Below are 24,471 nucleotides of genomic sequence, written 5' to 3' on the forward strand. Positions count from 1 at the left end.
TGTTATCCAGGAATTTTATTATTATTTGCGCCCCAGTATATAATCATCTTAAAGATGTATAATCAGGAATAAAATAGGTTAGAAGTGACTTAAAAAAATGGTGGAACAGGTGATGAAACTGGGTTTTAAAAACCACAGAAATTGGTTAAAAGTGGCCAAAAAATTGGTAAAAAGTGTCAATATTGGAACAATTAGTTTTAACTGACAAACATTGGGGATGTCAAATCCTGAATGTGGTTAAATTGACAAAAATAAGCATGAAATATGGTGAAAGGGGGTTAAAAGATGATGATGAGTCAACATATAACAATAGGTGGGAAAAGTGGTGGGAAGTGTTTACACGTGCCGAAAATGTCATAAAAGTGGAAAAAATGTGCAGAAATGGCATTGAAATTTGATAGAGAAGTGGCAGAAATGGGAGTAATGTAGTAAAATTGCATTAAAAGGAGCCAAAAAGTGATTAAAAAAATAGGTTAGAATATGGCAAGTTGTAGTTGCAGAAACATGATAAAAATAAGCAAAAATGAGCTTAAATTGTTAAAAATATATTCTTAGTTTCTTGAAGGCATCTGGTGACCCCCTCCCAGTGTCTCGCGACCCTTAATTGGTGTCCTGACCCCAAGTTTGGGAACACCTGCTGTAGTCTGTTTTGGCCCCCGGGCCTTGAGTTTGACAAACATGTCCTAGAAGGTTAACGCTAAACATAATCAATTTCAGAAACGTTTCTATTGCAGTGTATGTTTGCAGGTACAGGAAATTTGGTTTAGAATTTTGGTGGATATAAATATCACCCATCTCTACATCTTTAACTACTTTAACTGCTTAATACTTGAATAAATAGATTAATGTCCCAAAGAGATTTTTTCAGCATTTTTCATGTCACGTCATAAGTTTACTATTGTTGGCATTTTCGGCATTGCGAAGCACAGGTCAAACTCAAGGTTCACAGGCCAAATTTGGCCCTTCAAAGCATCAAAACTGGCCCCAGGTAGGAATTTGAAGTAGGAGTATGAAAAACATTGATGTGTTAAATTTTTTTACAGTTTGACTGAATGGTTTGCTGATTCTCTATAAATGATACATTTGTGCACAATATTGTTAAAAATCCAGTGTAATCCGTCCTCGTCTCTCCTCAGCTGTGTTTAGGTGCCCTCTACCAGCCCCTCTCTGGATGCATCGGACTCCTCTGCCCCGGGGCCCTGGACCCGGTGTGTGACCCCCCCACCACCCCCCCTTTCCCTGTCCTCTCCTTCTTCTACCTCGCTTCCCAACGGCACCCGTCCACCTGTCTCCGCCCGCGCTCCACCCCTGGGCCCCCTGCCTCTCCACCAGCAGGTGGAGGCAGGGGGCCATGGCGCCATGGTAGCCTACGGCGGACCCAACGCCCTCGCCATGAGCTCTGTGACCCTGCCAGACGACCAGGTTCAGGGGGCGAACTTTACCCCGCATCACTACAAGCCGTTCAGCTCGCACCAACACTACCAGCAGGTCAGTCTGTACGTGGGAGAAGAACTGCGTATCACATGGTGGTGGAACTAGGGCTGGCCGATTTGGACCAAAACCCATATCTCGATATTTTGTCTCAATGAAATTTTATCAGAAAGACAATTCTGGGTTAAATTTGCTGATGCAAAATGTCACAATGCCACATTTACTAACAAAAAGGGCACAATATGTGCCACTTTTGGCTTATTCTCCTATTAGAGACAGCACATGTGAGTGAATTCTGTAGCGTGGCTTGTTTAGGGGAAGGTCTGGGTTAGCACACACTCAAAAATAAAGCTAACCCTGTTTTTTATGCTGTTCTGAGAAGTAGTGGAAGCAGCGACTCCTAAAACAAGTATTTTTGATAGACTTTTTGACCTAAAGAGTTGACCCATATGAGTTATTTTAAATGATTCCTCAGGCCAATATACAGTGCTTGACAGTATCAATGCTGCGAGCGGGGCTTCCCTCTTGAAATACCGACTATGTAAGTTTGGAAGAGACGGACCGTCTTTAGCCAGGTCATGTGACCTGGAGAATGCCTAGAGAACGTATCACTTTACGGCAGTCATGTGACCACAGGCTTGGATATACTCATTGGGCTAAAAGGCTTTAGCAAGTATTTTTCTGCCTGTTCGACTCCTGGTCATGGCTGAGGCAAGTAAAAAGTTTAAAACTGCTTCTTAGGAGGCTAAAAAGACGCCGCCGAGACACCGCCCCCTCCGCAGACCTGCCTCCCGCCTGGCACCAGACACCGCCCCGACCCTGGCTGATGACAGCGGCGAGGCCAGGGAGTAGGGGGGAGCACTACTGACGCGGCAAGGAGGGCCAAGCGCTGGGCCTCCGGCGGCGGGGAGAGGCGGAGGGCGGCGGCAGCGGCTCCTCCTCCAGCCTCGGCGTAAGCCCAGCCCCGCTTTGCGCCGCAGCCCTTAGAGTCAATCCTTATCCCATAGTTCCAGGCCCACTATTGTCTCCATACACAATCAAAAGACAAAGGGAGGCTGGCCCGACTGACTGTTTGTTGATTTTTGTGACAGTGCTGCGGTGCTTGTGGCCACTAGGGGCGCTTGACGTGAAGGTTACAGGTCTAGCGCCCCTAGTGGCCAAAAAGTACACACTGTGCCTTTAACACTTAAATCAATTTTACAAAGCACAACTTTTCAGTATTCACCCCATGATGATGTTAAAGTTGATAAATGTATTTTCAGCTGTATCACCCATATAATCAATAACAAGGATAAACTATACTATATACTATACTATACTTATCAATTATAATTAAGGTGTTGTTTTAATCTAAGACAGTGTCTTTCAACCTTGGGGTCGTGACCCCATGTGAGGTCACCTGGAATGTCTAGTAAATGGTCAAAGAAAACATTACTGATGAAAAATAATATTTTAAAATGCCTACTCTGTATTTGTAACGCGCTTTAATAAACATGATCAATAACTAATTATAGAAGAAAAAAAAGAGGAAAAAAAAGTCAAAATGGGCTCATGACCCGAAAAAGGTTGGGAACCACTGATTTAGTATAATGCATTATATTGTCTCAGAGTAATGGGAATATATGAAAAAAACTTGGTTATTATTAAAAATATGTATGACTAAAACATTGTTTTTGAACACAAAATACTGTCATCATGGGGTAAATACTAATATTAAATGATATATTAATGATGACATAAAACTCAAGAGGGCGGGAAAGGAAAAAAACAAAATTAGTGAGAACAAAACAAGGAAGTTAGAGAAAAATGTTTCTTGGAAGGTTGAGACAGATTGTTCTGTTGGTGAACAAAGGAGTAGAACATGATTTTTATTGTAAAAACAGAAGGTGTCATTAACAAAAAGTCTATAGTGTTACATGTTATAATGATAAAACCCAATGGATGTTGTTGTAGATGCACATTATAGTTATGATTTTATAAAAAAAAAAACGTATCTTCTTCTGACTTTATGTTTTGGTCCTCCCTGTTGTAGCCTGCTGCTGTTTTTTTGGCCTCTGTGTGAAGTTCACTTTGAGTCAATGAGTAATAACAAAAGTTCCTTTAAAAATATTACCAGTTGGATTTTAGGTGGGGGAGGAAAAGCAATTCCAACATTATTGTGCACTAATTTACACTTCCATATACTATATAAATGCAATAACCATACAATATCCAAGCAATAAATGACAGATATGTCAATGCAGGATTTTAACTTCAAAATTTTATGATTGTGTGTAATTTTTAGGGGATTGTTTGGGGAAAACATGCTGGATTTTAGAAAGGTTGTTTAAAGAAATTGGTTAAAAGTTGCACATTAGAGTGGCCAAAAAAAATGTGGTAAAAAATCTTTAAAGTGTCAATATTGGAACAATTAGTAGGTACAATTAGTTTAAACCTGCAAATAATGGGCATAACAAGTTGTGAATGGGGTTAAAATGACAAAAAATAAGCGTGGAATATGGTGAAAAGAGGTTAAAAGTGACAATATTGGGTCAACATAAGACATTAGGTGGGAAATAATTTGGAAATGGTTTATAAGTGCCAAAAATGTGCAGAAAAGGCATTGAAATTTGATGGAGTAGTGGCGGAAATAGGAGTAATGTTGCCAAAATGCATTAAAAGGAGCAAAAATATGACAAGAAAAAGTGATGAAAATAGGTTAAAATATGACAAGTTTGGTGTAGTTGCAGAAAAAGGGTAAAAAAATAAGCAAAATGGGCTGAAATTGTTAAAAAAAAATATTTTCTCAGTTTCTTGAAGGCATCGGCGACCCCCCCCTCCTGGTGTCTCGCAACCCCCGGGCCATGTGTTTGACACATATGTCCTAGAAGCGTATGGGTAAACAGGATCAGTATCCGAAAAGTTTTTATTGCCATTTGTGTTTGCAGGTACAGGAGTGTTTTAGTGGGATGATAGGTAGACAAATATTTAAAAAAACATTTGTTTTCTGTAACGATCCACGGTGGGTTAACAGTAGCTCTTCTCCCTGTCAGGTGATGCGTGCGCTGCATAAGCTACAGGAGAGCGGGTTCTACTGGGGGGCCATTAGCGGCCGGGAGGCCAGCTCCCTGCTCCGTTCTCAACCTCCGGGAACTTTCCTGATCCGGGACTCCTCGGACCACCACCACTTCTTCACCCTGTCGGTCCAGACGGTTAGGGGAACCAAGAACCTGCGCATCCACAGCGAGGTCACCGGGTTCTTCCTGCAGCCGGACCCACAGAACACCACGGAGCCACTGCAATTCAATTGTGTGCTGAAACTCATAGCGTACTACATGGGCAAGGGGCCGGACTCTGTGAGGACTAGAGAAGGAGCGAGTGGGGGGAATTCAGCGGAAGTTAAAGTGAAGGCTGGGAGTGTTTATCTGATCCACACGGGTGGAGAGAGGATCCCCCTGGAGCTGCAGAGGCCTCTCTCCTCCTCCCTTTCGTCCTTGCAGCACATGTGCAGGAGGACTCTGAACAGTGGAGGCCTGGTGGAATCGGAGCAGACTGAGCAGTTACCGCTCACGCTCAGAGACTTCCTGGAAGAGTACGACGCTCCGATATGACTGACGCGGTTTCTTCTGTGAGCGACACACGACTGGAAAAAAGCGGCACGAAGAACTCGGAGAATCCAGGATGAGGATTCTCCATCCTCCATCCTTCCCCCTGTGGAAAGTGACCACTAGCTTGATGAAGCCAGAGGTCAAAGGTCAACAATTCCATTGACTGACTCTGAGGCAGAAGGAGAATGCCCCGTAGAAAAATCCGCCCCCAATCCGTTTCATATAAACGCTACCAGAAATCCTGGTGAGATGTAATGTGCTCTATCAGCTTGATATTTATGACACTTAGTTGGGATCACCCGATGAAGAAAACATGACAAAGGGCAAAAAAAAAACAAAAGGTTGACCGACAGTGAGAGAAGGAGGAGTTACAGCGGGAAGTCAAAGTGCGAATGAAGGGCCCGGCACTGAAACCTCTATTTGTCTTTGTGTGTGTGTGTGCGTGCGTGTGTTGTGGTGACACACACACATCTCCATTTGCTGCTTCCCGCAAATGTTGCCTGTTTGAGTGGGAGCAGGGTGGCTACGCGCGCACACACACACACACGCACACACACACAGACACACACACACTTGAAGGTACAGGCCTACATAAAGGTTTGTAAGCCTGCGACTAAAACCTGATTACGAAGCATTATCCATACGTCCCATTTGCGTCTTCTCCGACAACCTGTGTTGGTTGTTCATTCAGGAGATGCGTGTGTGTGTGTGTGTGTGTGTGTGTGTGTGTGTGTGTGTGTGCGTGTGTGTGTGTGTGTGACAGGGACAAAAAGCAGACCGCTGTTTCCAAGACAAAAGCTTGTTACTGAGACAAAAGCCTTGGCGAGGGACCAGACAAAACAGCAGAACTTATTTTTGGTCCAGACAGGGCTGGAAAAATGTCAACGACACTGTAAAAAGCTCCTTGGGGAACGGGGGCAAGGGGAGTCCTAGAGTTATGGGGGAGGTGTAGAGTTTTGGCAGAGCGGGTAGAAGAGCGGGAATCAGGATTAGGAAAAAGGAAACTGATGAGGTCTGAGAGCTAGGGAGTGGGGGGGAGGAACTCGGCGAAGGGGGAGGAGACATACCGGCATACCAAACAAAAACATTGATTTGATTGACTTGGAGGAAACGAGTGAGCTCAACAGGACACGCTGCTGCAGAAACAACCAGAGCTGGTGTTTCTGCAGCTAAAAACACCCATTTAACAACAGTTACCAAATCACTAAAAGGTGTGGATTAGAAAAGTGACGGCGCTTCATCTCAAATAGAAAAACAAGGGCTGTGTTCGAAATGTCGCACTCGTACAATACACTACAAACTTAACGAGTATATACTGTCTATAATATAGTATTAGTATGATTAGGATGATGACCATTCTCATTGAAGTATACTTCCAAGTTTCCCAAGATGCATTTTGAACATACGACAAAAACCTGAATCACACTGAGGCTAAATATCTCTGTTGATTCCCCACCTTTGAAAGTCCTGAAAAATTTTAAGTGAGAAAGTGACCAAGTAGAATATCAACATGTGCTCATTTCATCCATATAACTCATAGAAACACATTTCATGCCGACATTTCGGAGATTTTCAGAGATCCTCCATTGTGCTACTGACAAAACTTCCGGTTGACTTCAAAACAAGAGCCTTATTTACAAAAGCGTTTCAAAAAGAAGAAATACTTTTGTTTTGAAAAGGGGATGTTTTATTTTCAGCTTGAAGCCGGTCCCAGTACGATTTTACATTTCGCTCGCAATGCATCATGGGGCGGTTGAGTCTGCCTAGCGTGGCCACCGTGCATACTTAAAAGATGTAACGATATAGTTTACATACGGGTATTTCTCACATACTCATCTTTGCATACTATCTAATGTGAACACACTACATACTCATTATGATGTCAGTCTTTGTATGAGTAATATGTTAGTATGACTTTTCGAACACAGCCAATCATTAAGTCCAAAGAAAATGGCTCTCCATCACATGTAGAATGTCTTTTAGAAGTAATGTCACAAAGTATATCGCTAAAATAACAAATTTTGAATTTGTTTTAGTTATAGTCGTCGACTAAAATGCAACGTACATTTAGTTGGAACTATTTTAGTTATAGTCTAGCTTTCGTCAACGAATTACTTTTAAGATTTTAATCGACTATATCTGTAACAGATTTAGTATAAAGCATAAGAGTTTGTGCATTTTTAAAGATTTAGTTCGCATTAATCAACCTGATATTGGATCATTTTAATGTTCCTAAACTCACACAGACAGATTTGATGCGATCAATGCTTAAGAATAAATGAGCCCTCTTACGTCAGCAAAAATAATCAGCTTACTTATTATTGGATCACTTCTTAACGGATTGTCCCGCCTTCCAAGCTACAAAAGCAGTTTTGATTGGATACCTTCCAGAAAATGAAATTCAGTCCTGATTGGATTTTATCCCACGTGATCATTATTGAACAAAAATATCAACACATTTTGATACAGTTTTTGTCCCGCCTTCAATGCAACACTTATGATTATATAAAAAATTTAACTTAGTCCTGATTGGATTTAGTCCATTGTGAAGATATCAATTTATTTTAATACAGTTTTCGTTCACGTTTACTTTTTAATTAGTCATTGTGTGGTTATTGTCACTTAAAAAGATTTAGTCAATAAAAACTGACATTTTTTTAGTCAACAGTGTTGTCCACAAAGGGCTTAAAGTTACCAATGTTTCAAAAGAAACCACAAAACCCAAACTCCGCACAACAAAAGCAATAAACAGGAATCATCTCCATTCATTGGAGAACTTCTAATGGTTTTGTCAACCAGCAGGAATCAACTAAACAGCTGCTTTTTGCTTCTGAATTAGCCGTGAGCGCCGGCGTCCTTTGAAGAGGGAGTGTATCGCCTTGAGGCGCAGAGAAGAGAAAACACCATGTTAAACCAACACAACTCTGGCACGAAACCGCCTTAAACAATCCCTGAGGAGGAAAATCATAAATTTATTGTAATTATGTTTGTTCAAAGCCAAAGAACGGCACTAAATCAATTGTGAAATGGATAAATTTTAATGGGTACACAAGTGATAAAACTGAAAGTTGGTCCATGGTTGATGTTGTAAAGCTTTAGTTACAGCTGAGTCTTATAATGGTGTCTCCACAAGCTGTGTCGTCGTCAGGCGATCGTGTGTGTTTCAGTGTTGGATTGTTTTCACGTGATTTTCATACATTATCATTCATAAAAGAGCGAAGGGGCTGTTCAATGGGCAGGTATTAGTACCTGTAAACTTCATTAAGGTGTTTTATTTCCCTCTGCAGCTGTAGAAGACTGACAGGTTTTTGAATTCCCTCCTGTGATTGTCAAAGTTTGAAGCTTTTTGTAGAGCAATGATCCTCCCACACGTGATCCATATTGGAGCGTCACAAAAAAAAAGGAGTGAGACACCTGGAAAAGCCAAAAAGCGCTGATTAAAGCACAGCGTGGATGATGATGTGAAGGGTTTTTTTTTTTTTTGTTATTTGTTTTTTTTGGTCAAACCTGGGTCTTCCTTCTCTCACACAAAGTCTTTACATGTGCTGCACCAGCGGACCACGTGTATGTGATCGCATTTTGTCTTTTATAAAGACTCTTGGAAAAAAAAAAAAAAAGACTGGCCACTTGTCTGGCGAATGAATACAAGCTGTACTATCTGAAATGACAAAAAAAAAATCATTACAAAAAATAAATGAAAAGGAACATTGCACATATTTATATTTCTAAAATATTTCAATAATTTATATTAAAGAGCACTATTTTTACAAAAGTCAATGCATTTGCCTTGTGTGTTACTTCTGTGTGCTACTTTCTTTCACTGATCATTACTTTCTCCTTACCAGAGACAATATTGACTCAATAAGCTCTAACTGTAACCCATTGTTTAACAATCAGCAATTCCCGGCTGCACAACACACACACACACACACACACACACAATATTTACCCACAATTAAGATTTCCGAGATAAACAAAGGTGTGTGTGTGCTAAGTGACATGAAGTCACAAGGTTTGAAAATGACTGCAATACTGACTTCTCGGTTGTTGTTTTTTTTTTTACTGGGGCATTGTGGGTAAATTCCATAGGCAGATAGATAATGCACAGGAAAAGGGAGGGCCCAAACTGATGTGCACGACAACAATGGGGTTTTTAGGTCGACACACCACGATAACCATTGTGTGGGCTAATACAGAAGTTGCTGTGTTGAAATTCTCTTTGGCGTCGGACTTAACTGGAAATGAATGCTTTGGGTGGTAATGCATCCTGCCTGAGTCTGAGGGGGAATAGTGTCCTGTTTGTGTGTGTGTGTGTGTGTGCGTGTGCGTGTGTGTGTGTGTGTGGTCAAAGAGGTGAAAGGCTCCACGTGGAAGAGATTTATGACAGTCTACGATTTCAGTGTTGTGTGTGTGTGTGTTTTTACGTGTCCGACCAAGCTAGATTATCATTTGTCAAATCAAGCTTAGTGTGAGTTTCCTCATCTCTTCCTCACACACACACAGAGTTCCCATTCTCTGCATACCTTGTGCTCAGTCTGAGGCTGGCTTCCAGGAAAGAGGCACTTTAATTGAGTTGAGTTTTATGGCTCGCCTGGTGTGAGTGAGTGTGTGTGTGTGTGTGTTAGTGTGTGTTTGCGTGCAAGAGCAGACGAGGTGTCTTTCTGCATGTGAGTGTTCACGTGTAATGGTCAAGGGAGCCTTGAAGTTAAAAAAAAAGCACCCAAACAAATGATGCTCACTCACTATTGGTTGAGGAAGCAGGGAAACAGTTTTTTGGTTATTTTTGCACTTGTATGTGAAGGGATAAAGTCATCTTCAACATCCAAACTACTTTTTAATTAGACTTTAATACAGCAGCTCATTTCTTTCGGACCGAATGGCAGGGATTGGCCAGCGTTTTTACAGGATTCCAGCTGCTACAGAGGTCTGACTCTTTTCACTCCTTTTTCTGAATACATAATGTATTGATTATTTTCAGGATTGAATGACCAGTCAAACAAAAAAGGTTTTTGAGTAGAGTTGCAGACTATAACTTTAAGACTTACTAGACAATGATGAATTACTTTTGAAAAACAGTTAAATAATATGGTCGATGTAGAACTCAGTAAAGTTAATTGATTTTAATATAATAAAAGAAAATGTCTATAACCCTCGGTGCTTATTGGTACATTTATCGAAGTACACGTACATAGCGTCTTAGGGTTAGGTTTAGGTTGCGTTCACAGAGGATGCGTCTTCCGCGGCACCGGACACATCTGCCGCACAAAACGTATTGCAGGGGCCGCATAATCAAAAAATGTCCCCAATTTGCTTCATACGCACGTCTGAAGCGAAGCCTCGCCCACCAGCGACACATCCAACTCGGTGAGTTTCACTGCCTGAGGAAGTGAGGAGCTGCACTCCCTTTTCTCCTCTCATAAACATAAACCACCAGTGAAAAAAGCAGGTGTGATTAGTGGCTAATGCTATCCTAGCTCAGTGCCGACTTTCAAAGGTGAAAACTACAGAGAGAACTTTTACCTGCTACTACCACCTCCTGGTGATTCTCCTCCACACCAAATCCTTCGTAGTGCATATGCATAAAATCAGGAGCGCGCTCGCACGGCCAATGCACTTGACGTGCAGATCGCATCGCCGCACTGGAAAGATTTTGGATCTGGGACGCATCTATCCATTGACTTTGTACGTGATCTGTACGTACGAACATTTTGTGACGCATATAGTGTGAACGCAGCATTAGGGTTAGGGTTAGGGTAAGGTTATCACCTAATATAGAAATCACAATTTTTAGGGTTAGGATTAGGTTTAGTCTTAGTCATGTGACCTAAACTGGCCAATGAGGGGCGCTGCATACGGATAGAATGTCGGTATATTGAGACGGCAACTGTACGGCTAGCCACTGCCTATAAAAAATGACCAGTAATACATTTCTATATAAAAAAATATATTAAAAATGTAATTAAATAAAAAATAAAATAAAAAGAAGAGGACATAGGGAATATTGCTTCCCTCCTCTCCCTCGCGGCATTAATGAGAACAGATAGAGAACAGGTAGCATAAGTAAGGAGGGTCCCTGATGACGTTTTTCGAATGCAGCGCTGTTTGCAAATGTCTATAATCAGGGGAAGAAAATAACCAGTGTTGTTGCAATGCTGACATTACTTATTATCCCTTTAGCTGCTTGTAACTGCTGGCATTGCAGATGCCAAAGCTGAAGATGTTGATTTAGCTTTAACACTCTCCAACACAAAGTGGTAACAACAAGACATGAGACGATTTGGTCATCAACCATAGCAATGCTATCAAAGCTTTTTATAACAGTGAGGTGGTTTACTGTAACAGGTCAGCTCCAGTCTGAGATGAATACAGTTTTTGATGTTTGAAAAACCCTCATGTACACAGTGCACAACTAAAGTCTGATGATAAGGCTGTTTGAATAGTGTTACACACTCACACATAGACACACACTCCTCTCTGGATGAGAGCCAGAAAGGTGGAGATTTGAGTGGGATTTGAGTGGGAACCACTGATCATGTTTAATGACAGCTTCTTCTGCTCACATTCAGGTAATTACAATGATTCAAACACTTGGTTCCACTTTGAAAATATGTGTGTGCGTGTGTGGATGACACTATTTGTTTATGTATGTATGAGAGGAGAAAATAGTGGGCCCACTTCGCAAAATCCAACCAGAAAAATCCAGTTTTACACACAAACACATTGTCTAAATAAGCCAGCTCAGCTCGCCGTGACTCATTTTATGTTCCCCATAGTTGCTGGGTGAGTGGGGTTGGAATATTTTTTTCTCTATCCTTCATTCCTCTCTCACAAAGACTTTCCACTGTGATTCATTTTTCTGGTTATGGTTTCCTGCATCAAGCTCAACAGTTGTCAACAGTGTCTCAGCCAAGCACAACACCATGCTCTCTAACAACTGGGCCCATTTAGGAGGGTTATTTCTTTTCGACAATCAAAACATTCACAACTTTTGGACAACACCCCTCTTTTTTTAAAACCTGTGAGGGAAGGATGTTTTTGAATGTTGATTCTAATCTGTTATCAGGAGCCTTTTGTGCATGCGCAGCCACATCCAGGTTACAAGAGGGGAAAGAATATTATAGTAATACGCCTCTGAGCAAAAATCTGCAGCAGTCTTCCAGGAAGGGCCTCCGGTTTGCTGATTGTTCCTTCCAGGAAGGCTTTTTGTTGGCTGATCGGCGCTTATAGGAAAGACCTTAGCTTGGCCCATCAGATGGAGTATTGTCACAGCCGCTTCTGATGAAGCCAGACCAGCTTCCAGGAAACCAGAGTTACCCTCCAGCATTCCATCATTCCTTCACCATCAGAGAGAGAGAGAAAGGGAGAGAGAGAGAGAGCATATGGAGAATAACAGGGACACGGATCAATAAAAACCATATGGGATGTATATAGACAAGCGAACACACAAAACCACAGTTTTTGGCAAGTGTGAGTGTGTGTAAATCTGCAGATGGACCATCACCTATACTGACAAGCTTAAGCACACACACACACATTTATGCACACACACACACACACACACACACACACCACAGACCTTGACCTCACTATGACTAACAAACTCCAATAAGGTTTTTTCCAGTAACACCTGGACAGATTACTACAGGGGCGTTCCTGAGCTGCTATTGACTCAGGAGTGCAAATAAAATTGAGGTGACCTGAAAAGGCACCGAAAGTGTTTGTAGGAAGCTCCTCCGGGGGCAGGTTGCAACACTCACTGTTGCATTGTTAAATAGAGCGAGATTTTCTTTCCTGCTCTTGTTCTCCGTGCACAGCTGCGCTAACGTAGCAGGAGAGAAGCCCAGCTGCCAAATGGCTGACTGTAACTGCATGGACTTGGACCAAAGCCTCTAACACTCAGAGGTGTTGGTTTGTCTCTCCAGGCCTGCATAACATTAACACGCACACTAATTCTCAGGAGATTAGTTGCTTTTTGTTTTTTTTTTTAAGTCATAAATGGGTGGCAACTAATGTTATCCAATGAATCAGTAGATACTGTTTAAGATTAAAAGTTTATCTATCAAAGATAATGACACCAACAGCTTCAAGTACTTCTTTTGTAAAGCTAGATGATAAAGATAACCTAACTCATGGACAACTAACATCTATAACATAATCACTGCATACAGAGAGCTTGTGGGGCACGCTCAAGAGCATTAATGTAGAGTCTGCAAGGTTACAAAGCTTTGGAAATCCTGGCTCCTCTCCCGTTCCATGTAATTTATAAAGAACTGACAGGGAAGGAAGTCATTCTCACCTTGTGTTCACTTTGCCGAATTTGTTTCCAGACAGTTACAACAATCTTTTTTTTTGTCATACAAACACTTCCCTGGACTTTTAAGCTCTGGACAGGAGTTCCCATCCATTAACTAGAAAGTCACGATAGAAATAACAGCGTTTGGAAGGAATATGAAACAGTTGCTACAGATTTGAAGGGGATCTTTTTTTTTTAAATTTTTTAGGTAAATAAATTTTTGGTTATAAAGTAGGTGTAGCCCAGGTGAAAAACTGATTATTCTAAAAACAATTATAATATGATCATAAATGTATCCGAAAAACATGTAATTTGAGATGAATAAATCAAAAGATTATTAAAACAAAGTGCATTTAAAATAATGAAAGGTTAGTTTATTTGTTCAAAAGGTGATTAGTCTGTAATTGCAAAAACCCAATTGTACTGAATGCATCATTTGACCCATCACCCCATGACTAACAGCCAATCAGATCAGCTTCGGAAAACGCATGCTCAGGTGTAGTAGCTTTTACTCCTGGCTGGCTCGCCAAGTTTTTCTCTGTAACAGTGCAACCTTTTCTTAGTCAGTAAAATCATTTTTAAGGGAGGCGTGAATTGCGTAAAAGCTTTGGACTTATTCATTCAACTAAATAATGAAAAGTTGACGAACACAAAGATGATTCTTTGCTTTTGACATTTTCCTTTAGTCAATCCTCTTTATTGTGGGTTTGCATGTTGAGGATCTCCCTCTCCCTGAATCTGTGCCAACTGAAGCATTAGAGAAGAGAGCACGTGGGATTTTGAGATAATTTAAGGGTTTTCTTTTCAATTTCTTTTAGATTTAAATGCAAATAAAGCTTTTGTGAAAACATGAACACTAGCTCTACGCTGCCAGCTATTCATTATAAGGGATCTAATTAGATTAAGAGAACCCCAACACTGGACCCTGTGAAATAAATGCAGACCATACCAATGCTCGCCAAGTGTCCCTAAAAGGCTAAAACTTTAAACACTTTAAAGGCTTCATTGTGTAAACATGCATTGATTTTTATCCTGTGAGAGAGGCTCACTTATTAATGGCCAATTAATCACTGCTTTGATTTGAATAATGTTTAAATCTCCAAAGAGATAAAAGAACTGTCATGGCCCCCCGCCTCTCTCGAAGTCTTTTAATGTGAAGGATCAGAAGAAAACAGGGGTCCTCTCTGCTCTGCTCTCACTCTCTCTCTGTGTGTGTGTGTGTGTGTGTGTGTGTGTGTCGGTGTGTGTGTGGGTGTGGGCGTGGGGGGTCGTGTGTGTGTGTGTGTGTGTGTGTGTGTGTGTGTGTGTGTGTGTGTGTGTGTGTGTGTGTGTGCCAGAGCCAATCAGAGTTCTGCATAGACACAGAGCCCCCCAAGTACTGCTGGTTTATAGGGCTCAGCTTCAGAGAAGTCACATGACTTCCCAGAGAGAGAGAGAGAGAGAGAGAGAGAGAGCGAGCGAGAGCGGAGGGCTATGTGGGAAATGAGGATGAAGTAAAGGGTATTGAGTGAAAAGAGGGTCAACAGGGTGACACGGTTGTGAAACGCTGGTCTGATATATGAATGAAGACTTAAGAGGGTGGAAAGAATGCATCAGTTCTCGGAAGTAAAGCGTTGCAAGCTGCTTCGAGGCTATAATTACGATTGAATGAACCAAATCAGAAATGACTAAGTGAGATGAATGAAGGGTGAGATGAATGAGTACAGACGTCGGCGGTTCAGATACTACAGCAAGTGATCATAATTGTGTGATTAATCCCGACTCCTAATGTCCTGAAACTACATCTATGCTACTGTAAGAAAGGAACAGTAATCCAGACAATGTATTAATATTTTCTCTTATCCTCCCTGCAGTGGGTTTGAAATGTTCACCCATGACATACAGTATATTTCTTGGAACTCAGTTCAAGGACTTTCTGACTTTTTGAAAGCATATCTAATTAAAATTGGTCATTGCAAGTTTCCTGGAAATTCACATGATACTGCTTTTTTTTTTTTTTTAACCATAACTAAACCCTTCTTTCCCCTGATTAATTTGAGTCGGTTGCAACTTGCAGCAAGTGACGTTTACAATATTCTAGCTAAAACTGGCACATTATAAGCAAGCTTTCAAGATCCAATAGTTCCCTACTGGAAATAGCCTCATACCAGAGGAGCAAAACTCAATTTTTAGCAGAGTTTAATACCTCAATTGCTCCTTTGCGGTATGTTTTTGTAGCAATTGTTAGCATAATTAAACCATCATCTGCCCAGCCTTCAATAGTAATGTATACAACTTTAAAAAATGGGGTGGATTCCTTATTGCGCCAGGAAAGTCGCTATGACCTGCATCTCTGTTCACCGTGTGCAGTAAGTTAGGTTAATATGTGCTAACCGACTGCAGAGATTCATTGCTCAGACTCAGAGTCTCATCCAGCAAGAAACTGCTACTTGTTGTTCTTTTGTGCATTTTTGTTTTACTTTTGTGCCTTTTTCTGTAAATGTGTGTGTTTCTTGCAGTCATTTTGTGTATTTTTGGATGTTTTGTGTATTTTTCTGTTTTTTTTTTGTGCATTTTTCTGAAGATGTGTGTGTTTCTTGCAGTAACTGTGTATTTTTGGATGTTTTATGTATTTTTTCTGTCACTTTCTGTGCTTTTTGCATAATTTTGTGTGTGTTTTTGGGCCATTTCGTGCATTTACTTTGGGAACCGCACACAATTAGACTGCGAGCCATGCGAGGCCTCCGTGCCACCAGTTGTCCATGTCTGAAATGGATGGATTCATAGACGATATACTGGTTGTCAATTACTGTATATGTTTTCCTAGAGATATAAGCTAAACCACTTAAGTCATCAAAACAGAGCACAGTGTGAGAACTGACGTCTGTCCACATGCATGTGCGTGACGTGAAATACAAAACAGATGTTTCTGTTGTTTCATAGATGATTGTCGACTAATGTTGACACCTTTGTACTGACAGAGAAAGACGTGTCTCTGTGTTTGTGTGCGTGTGTATGATTCATTGTGTTGGGTGAAAAAATTAAACCTGCTTTCAAGGAAAGACTTCCCATAAACACCTTTTTTTTTGGTGTTCCGGTTAATTTCCCTCCTCCTCGGTGAAAAAATGATGGTCTCGGTGAAAGAGGAGAGACAGTGGGAGATTGAGGGGAGGGTCACCTCCATTCCCCTCTGTCAGTGAGAGAGAAGCGCTCATGTAGGATGAACACATTCGTTTATTCATTCGGCCTGTCTATTTTCAGCCCAGTGGGTTTATGGTTATTGGAAAGGCGTTGCCGTTGAGCTCCTTCCCAGAAGGAGTCAATATTTCTCCCTCTCCTTCATTTCTCCCTCTCTGCCTCTTTTTTCTCTAATTCAATATTTCCTCCAAAACACGGCTCCATGCTCAACTGACAAGCAAAGAATGACACAACCAAGGGGGACTGAGTTCTCACACGAAAACAGAGAAGAATGTGAGGTTTGTGCAGGGATCCAGTAAAAGGTCCAGTTCAGGACGACTCTCCCCCTCTTCCATCATCTTATCACCGCTCTGCATCGCTGCTCTGTCTTTAATGATGCATCTTTATCTCTCACTGTTCACGGCTCTTGTGGGGCTCTTGAGACTAACTGTGGCCTTTTTACGAGGCCAGTGTTTACTAATGACTTTTAATGAGGACTTGTTATGGATCATAAAATATCGGCGCTGTTATTTGCAACTTTAACTACAGGATGGCGCGGCCATGATGAAACACGCCTTGAGTTTTATTAAGTGGTTCAAATCCGACCAGTGAGCCTAGAACAAACCTCTCGCTCTTAAATATTTGCTTGGAGTCATGTTGGACTTCATTACTGAGTCACTTAATCAAATGGACTGGACTCAAGTACACTGGTCTGGTTTGTTGCCAAGTGGGTAAATATGTGTAAATATACAAGTCCTCCTTCAAAAGTTGCTAAACTTACTGAGTGATGGCTGGAAACCAAACAAGGTTACATCTGCCAGAAAATGATGTTTGGTGACTCCAGACCAAAATAATCTCAAGATGTTGTTCTTCTTTAAAAGTATTCAGGACTAAAGCGAAGTGTAAACAGCTCAAAGACCCATGAACGGGAAAGGTTTCTAAGTAACGCGAATAAGAGAGTAGAACTTTTTACAAAATAAAACCTGAAATCTGTATAACATCCCCATGACACTGAAAAGGAGCCATCTCAGTGCCTTTGCATATCTTTGTTGGTAATCTTTATTTCAAACATGAGACAGTGAAATCAACAAAACAAAACAAAAAAGTAATAATCCATAATAAATAAATATATAAATCAATCATTATCATTAACATGCTCAAAAAGGAGTAGGAAGAAGTATAAAAACTTATTTAATCCTACCCCCTAATCTCTATTATATATGTATACACATGCATACACACACGTACACACTTAATTTCCTATGTACAACTTTACATGATTATCAATATGGTAAAATAATATATTCTTCTATCTTCTTTTTAAACACAATCCCATTGTGCTTTTTAAGAAATAAATCTATTTTTCAAGACAGTCCTGGAAAAGCTGTGACAAAATTCACAAAACAACTGTAAAGGCAACATTTCTGCTGTCCTCTGATTTAGACCCACAACAGTTGCTCTGTATTGATGAAGAGCTTTGTTATGAGACCTTGAGTAGAGACTGGTTTTTGCTGGCACTGTGAATACAGCACAATCTGTCTACTGCCAGTACATAATCTAATCTAACATGACTCAGCAAAGGAACAATGTTTCTGTTCAAAAGTACAATGAATAATGTAGTCATCGTGTATTAACACATGAAACATTGTTCACATGAACACTCATTTGATGATATGATGATCGATATAATAATTGCCATAACACAACAAAATGCAGTCGGAAAAGGGTGGATTAGCGTCGATTGCTAGGTCTCAGTTTACAGGTTGATCTAGGTTCCAGTCCTCAGCTCTGGTCATGAGGTTTAGTAAATACCCAAAGACGTAGATCGCAAGTACAAGATGCAGAAATACAGTAAGTTCTCAGCAGGATAGCTGTAACCTAGCAAGAACCAGATTGATGTGTAGCCCCTCCCTCTAACTCAAGTTCTCCACATGGATCTGGGTCTGTGTCTGGCGAATCCTTTCGGAACCAGGGAGGGACATGAACAGAATGCTTGAAGCTGATCGGGTGAAGCGCCTGTCCACCATGATTTGTTTTAGCCAATCACACGGTAACAAATGATGATGTCGTTATCGACATGCGCCGCAAAGACGCCACTACAACAACAACAAGGCTCCGCTTTGCTGTCTTTAACGTCCAAAGATGCACAAAGCGCCTCTCGCTGTTGCTCTTTCAAAAAGGAAATGCTGGATTCTTCTAAAACTGAGTTTATAGCAGCTTCCACATGTTCATCCTCCTGCGTTGATATCGTTCTATTTTGATTCGGAGCTATGCTAATAGCGGTAGCCCGGCTAGTTACTCTCCCTGCAACTGCGCATGCACCAGTTTTGGTTCGGTGCATCTGCCTGCGTCACACCCGGATATCTCGCCCTAAACCACAACACTGCCTCATGATCGGTTCGAATCAGTTCGGTTCGGTTTAGAAAGGCAAAGGCGAGAACAGCACAAGATAGATTCTGGTGTTTGTGAACACCAGGAGAATCCATCTTGCAGGCAAGGTTAGGATAGCTGGGCTCAATCTTATATATTTAGGATGAGGAGCTCAGAGTAGTCGAAAGGATCCAGTTGAGGTGGTTGGAGGTAAGTTATTAGGATTCCCCTATAAGGAAGCTGATGCAAGTGGAAGGCGACTGTGAGAGCACTGCCTGGGCTTCTCTGCTGAGGATGTTGCCAACATGACATGGACCTGGATAAACAGTTGACAATTGAAATGAACGGAATAGGACAAAATTTGCAGTTATTTGGTTAGTGAAGCTTTCAAACAGCCACGACAATGTTGGTTTGGTTATTGACCATGTGTCATTTGATTCCCAATTCATTGTTGATTTCAAACTTTGTTTAATATATTTTATGTTCTTATCGCTGATTTTTTAAACCCCTAATATTTTCTAAATGTTGCCCTTTTAAATATGTAAAGCACATTAGATTGCCTTGTGTATGAAATGTGCTATATTAATATAATTCCCTCAATGGCAAGAACATTTACCTCTATTTATTACTTTCGCATGTTAACAGAAAAAAATCTCCACAAATCACACAGATCCTACAAATTTAGGACAACCCCCTCATTTACATTTATATTTTGTTGCGACCAAAACTAACAAAAAAACAAAAAAAAAACGAATAAAAGTAAAAATAAAAACTAAAGTAAATTAAAAAAAAAAAAAAAAAAAAATTATATGTATAAAATGAATGATCATTATTTCCACATTTATGTATCGATCTATATTACATTTTTGGACAATATTTATTTATTTTTGCATTTTAACTTTTGTATTTTCCCCCATCTATATTTATTTATTTGTATTCATTTTTGTTTTTTCACGTTTATTTAGTTATTCATTTAAGCAGAAAATTCATATTGGATTAGGAAATTAGGAAACACAAATTGTCCGCAAAATATATATTCCAAGCTATAGAAATGTCATTATTATTACTTTTATTGTGTTGATATTAAAGTAGCTGTTTCCGTGTAAAATAGCGCCGCTCTGCGGTTTCATCGGCTCAGTGCGATAGGTGTTCCATTAGCTTTCCTTGCAGTCAATGATAAACGATAACCGCTCCAATGTTTCAAAGTCCAAAACTATCAACCTTAGGAAGAACACAAGTGTGCCACCATGTTAAGATTACCTCCCTACAGGCTTTTACTTAGACTTTTGACCCCCAGTCTACCGGTGAGAGACTCAGCAGGATGGAGCTCCGTTAGAGGATACTACAACACACGGAAGCCCAACCTCCCAGGGCTGGATGGAGGGCCCCGGGTCCGGGTGGTGGACCTCCGCAGCGATACGGTGACCAAGCCCGGGGCGGCCATGAGACGGGCCATGGCGGAGGCTGTGGTTGGAGATGATATAATGAAAGAAGACCCGACAGTAAACGGTGAGAGTTTAGATATTAACAACTTTTGAAAAAGAAAAAAGGCTCGACCTGGGTGAGGTTAATTTAGTCAATAATTTTTTTGTTTTTGTTTTGGCTTTTTAACTTTCTTCTGCTGGCCGAATTGGATGGTCTAACGCAGGGGTTCTCCACTGGTCTCACCCATTTCAAAAATAGCTGTTTTATAATTTTATTACGTAAATAATCTTTTTTTAAGCATACTTCTATATATTTCCCTGTTTAAGATGCATTTCACAGCATGCCTGTCAAAAGAAAACTTTCTTTCAAAATAAAACACAAGTCCAATATGAGAGACAAATAGGTATTTATCCATTTTTGACCAGATGTCAATGACCCACCCAGTACAGGCCCCCGACCCACCGGTTGAGAATCACTGGTCTAAAGAGTTTGACACATGTGACAGAGGAAAAAAATCCAGCTCATCCTGGAAATAAATTAAAACTAACTAAACTAATGTATGGAGTTTTTAAGTCATCAATATAAACTATCATATGGGTAAGGCTGTCCTTTCTCACTAATCCTGGTTGGTGGGATGTAAACAAAGGGCTTAATGTGAATATCTAATAATAATTTACACTTTGTCAACACTCATTTTCCCAATTTGAATACATTTTTTTAATCTCAGCCTTGGAGAAATATGCTGCAGACCTGTTTGGAATGGAGGCCGCCCTGTTTGTACCTACGGGAACGATGGGTAACCTCATCGCAGGTATGTAGTTTGAAGCTCGTGTCCTCTGAGGTGGTTGGATGGTTATTCTGGTTATCAGACTTTTCCGTTTGCAGTGATGGTGCACTGTCGAGAGCGAGGTGACGAGGTGATTGTAGGCGACCTTTCACACTTACACATCTACGAGCAAGGAGGCAGCGCACAGGTGCTAACAGCTCATCCTTCGCCCGCTTTCTGTCGTTTAAAGACATTTCTGAAGTGTTTACTGCAGTGGTTCCCCTGAATTTGTTTTTGATCATTTCACAATGATCAATACATAGTAGTCAGGTCAGTTATTTTTAGACTTTATTTTATTTTTTTTTCCTTTTTGACATTTCTTATTTTCTTTTTATTGCATTTATATTTGGGAAAGTGAAAGTATAGAATACAGTTGTTTAAGATTGTGTTGTGTTGTAAGTTGAAAAGGAATAATAATCAAAACAATTTTAAAATATATTTTATCAGTAATTAACACATTCCAGGCGACCCCAAGGTTAAAAAACACTGGTTTATTGTGTTGACAGAGCTGGCCAAGTTTGGGGTCAACTATATTTGTAATCGTGTAATTGATAATTAAATACAATTATGACTTAATTGTAATTGAAAAAAATATGTCACTGTTTTAATCGTAATTGAGTTCAGATAATTGACTTTGTTATTGTAATGGGCATGGAAATTCTATAAAAACTGTCAATTACAATTTAAACTCAAAACCTGTGGATCCATGTTAATCATTGTAATTTTTATTGTAATTGGAAAAAATTATCACGGTAATCATAATTGAGTTGTAATTGAACATTAACATTTGAAGAATGAAGAATGAATTGTATTTGAAAACTGTAATTGACCCCTCCACCCTGAAGCTGGCTGGTGTCCACTCCACCACGGTAACCACGCTCTCTGACGGGACGTTTGACCTCGAGCAGCTAGAGCTGAAGATCCGTCACGGTTACCCGGACCCACATTACCCGCGCACGCGCCTCATATGTGTGGAGAACACACACAACATACAAGGAGGACGTGTGCTGCCTCTGTCTTTCCTGCAGGAGGTTTGTGTGCATGTTTTCAGTGTCGATAAACTTTATTTTCATGTCATTAGCTTTTATAAATATGGAAATGAAAAGGGAACGTCTTTGTTTGGTTTGTTGATCAAAGGTTAGAGCCGTAGCAGACCGATACAGCCTGTCTGTTCATATGGATGGAGCCAGGCTGATGAATGCTGCTGTGGCTCTTAAAGTCCCTCCATCCACCATCCTGCAGCACACACACACTGTGAGTGTGTGCCTATCCAAGGTAAGACTAGCTTAAGACCACACCAAATGAAATTGTTCAGGCTTAACTAAAGCGTAATTACTAGGGATGCACCGAAATAAAAATTCTTAGCCAAAATCGTTACTCGTTGTTGTTACTTTTTTGCCCTTTTTCTTGCTTTGCTATACCATTACCTTTTTGTTTGTTTGTTGCTTTTTTTGTTCTTTTTTTTTTTTTGCTTTACCATAGCCTTACTTCCATTTTTGGATGTTAGTGAGAAATGAGTTTATAGGCCGAAAACTGAAAATGCACTTTTGGGCCATTTTCGACCAAAAATCTGAGGTGGCCAGAATTTTGGTGCATCACTAGTAATTACAGTCTTATAAGAGGGTTGTTTCTTTGGGGGGGTTGGTTTCAGGGCTTGGGGGCCCCCATTGGTACCATACTGGCTGGACCCCAGGACTTCATAACCCATGCAGTGCGGTGTCGTAAAGCTTTGGGTGGGGGGATGAGACAAGCAGGTGTAATCGCCGCAGCTGGAGAAATTGCACTAAAAGATATGATTGGACGACTCGAGGAGGATCATCGCAACACAAAAACATTTGCTAAAGGTGAGTCACTTATGCTTCCACGTTTATCATCTGTCACTAGTTCTTCTTTTCACCCCAGTTTATCATCTTTCCTCTGCTCATCCAGCACTGGCTGATTACGGCTCCTCTCTGTTCGATGTGGACACAGCGAGCGTAGAGACAAACATCCTGCGGTTTCGTATGCAGGATGCAAGTTTGACTCCTGCTGAGTTCTGTGCACGTATGAGTCGAATAGACAAGGATGAAGAGGCCGAGCTGGGACACGGGGTACGGGTCCTGATGTACCCTCACTTTGGGAACTCTGTTAGAGCCGTGTGGCATCTGGACATTTCAACTGAAGACACGCAGCTTGCCATTAAAAAAATGAAGTTTGTGGCCTCGAAGCACTTAAAAGAGAAATCCTGAGTCAAATAAACAGGATGAAAAAAAATATCATAAAACTGTTTGTCACTATTTCTGACACATGAAAGAAGTCTTCATTTATAAACTGTTAAAAAAAAACTTTTTTTTGTTACGTTATTATTTATTTCTTAAAGTTGGCACTTTGGATTTGCGTCATGCACATCTCTAGTGGTATTTTCTTACTTTCTTCTTCAGAATCACTTGAATGTAAATATCACTTTAACAATATTATTATGTTGGGTAATAATGTTGTCTATTGTGTGTTATTTCATATTTACCTTGCAGTGTCATTTAGCATTACTTAGGGGTGCACAATAGCTGTTTGGCCACATGATGGCAGTGCACTTTTAAAATACAGCTTGAGTCACTGTTAACAAATCAAACTGCCATGAAATTATGGATACTAATCACCAAATTGAATAAGATGGTAACTTTGATGGTTTTCAGGATAAAGTTGGCGCGGTTTGAAGTAGTAAAAATCTGGGAAAAAATGTCAGGGCTTGATGAATCGCCTCATTTTCAAACCCAAAGTTCAGGGATCAATCAATTGATGACATATTCAATACAAACTTTTGTGATTTTGAAACATCCAGGCTACCCTCAAATTTATTAGCAGCATTTCACAAGCAAATGCATAACCATGGGAAACTGCTTTTCTCACAGAATTCTTCCCTCGTCCCCCCACAACTCCTGTTGTGGAATAAGTGTTAACATGAAAAGTACCATATTTTTGGGACTATAAGGCGCACCGGACTATAAGGCGCACTGTCGATTTTTGAGAAAATTAAAGGATTTTAAGTGCGCCTCATAGTCTGATGTATATATATATATATATATATATGGTCACTGACGAAGGAAAAACGTTTTTCTCAGTGCTATTGAACAAAAATGGTGTTATTATGAATCCAGAGTTCAGGGAAAAATCAATTGAAGACATTATTTACAAATTTCCTGCTTAGAAGTTTATTATCTGGTCATAGGTTTTTAAAAAAAGGACATTGGCAGCGGTGGGATTCGAACCCACGCCATCGAAATGACTGGAGCCTAAATCCAGCGCCTTAGACCACTCGGCCACGCTACCACACGGCTTGCAGACGAACGGAAACGGTTTTAACTGACACATATACACGTATATACACGTAAAAATGTTGGTTGGTT

The 24,471-nt window shown here is 40.5% G+C and overlaps 2 protein-coding genes and 1 non-coding gene across 4 annotated transcripts in view; 2 read left to right on the plus strand and 1 right to left on the minus strand.

Annotated features, from left to right (window-relative positions):
• The window catches only part of socs3b (suppressor of cytokine signaling 3b), a 9,039-nt gene extending 3,679 nt beyond the window's left edge, over positions 1-5,360 (plus strand). For both annotated transcript variants that reach the window (XM_028475559.1, XM_028475558.1), the window contains exons 2-3: positions 1,137-1,488; positions 4,464-5,360. In XM_028475559.1, coding sequence (XP_028331360.1) covers positions 1,360-1,488; positions 4,464-5,021 — 687 coding nt within the window. In that variant the 5' untranslated portion in view covers positions 1,137-1,359 and the 3' untranslated portion in view covers positions 5,022-5,360. The remainder of the gene's footprint in view (positions 1-1,136; positions 1,489-4,463) is intronic.
• A 14,333-nt stretch (positions 5,361-19,693) lies between these two features.
• tha1 (threonine aldolase 1) lies at positions 19,694-23,402 on the plus strand. Its single transcript, XM_028476449.1, has 7 exons — positions 19,694-20,346; positions 20,990-21,073; positions 21,148-21,236; positions 21,934-22,119; positions 22,226-22,363; positions 22,740-22,932; positions 23,018-23,402. The coding sequence occupies exons 1-7, from the start codon at positions 20,085-20,087 to the stop codon at positions 23,314-23,316; spliced, it is 1,251 nt and encodes a 416-aa protein (XP_028332250.1). The 5' UTR covers positions 19,694-20,084; the 3' UTR covers positions 23,317-23,402.
• A 910-nt stretch (positions 23,403-24,312) lies between these two features.
• Positions 24,313-24,394, minus strand: trnal-uag (transfer RNA leucine (anticodon UAG)). The gene has a single exon. It is a non-coding gene; the product is annotated as a tRNA-Leu (tRNA).
• Between the last annotated feature and the right edge of the window lie 77 nt (positions 24,395-24,471).

Source organism: Gouania willdenowi, chromosome 19, assembly GCF_900634775.1.
Source record: "Gouania willdenowi chromosome 19, fGouWil2.1, whole genome shotgun sequence".
Classification (NCBI taxonomy): domain Eukaryota; kingdom Metazoa; phylum Chordata; class Actinopteri; order Blenniiformes; family Gobiesocidae; genus Gouania; species Gouania willdenowi.

What these genes read in the sequence shown, in the direction of transcription:
- tha1 (XM_028476449.1), top strand. Translation starts at nt 20,085, where the DNA reads ATGTTAAGATTACCTCCCTACAGGCTTTTACTTAGACTTTTGACCCCC. An exon ending in AGAAGACCCGACAGTAAACG is followed by an intron (nt 20,347 to 20,989) that starts GTGAGAGTTTAG and finishes TTTTAATCTCAG; the next exon opens with CCTTGGAGAAATATGCTGCA. An exon ending in CTCTGTCTTTCCTGCAGGAG is followed by an intron (nt 22,120 to 22,225) that starts GTTTGTGTGCAT and finishes TGTTGATCAAAG; the next exon opens with GTTAGAGCCGTAGCAGACCG.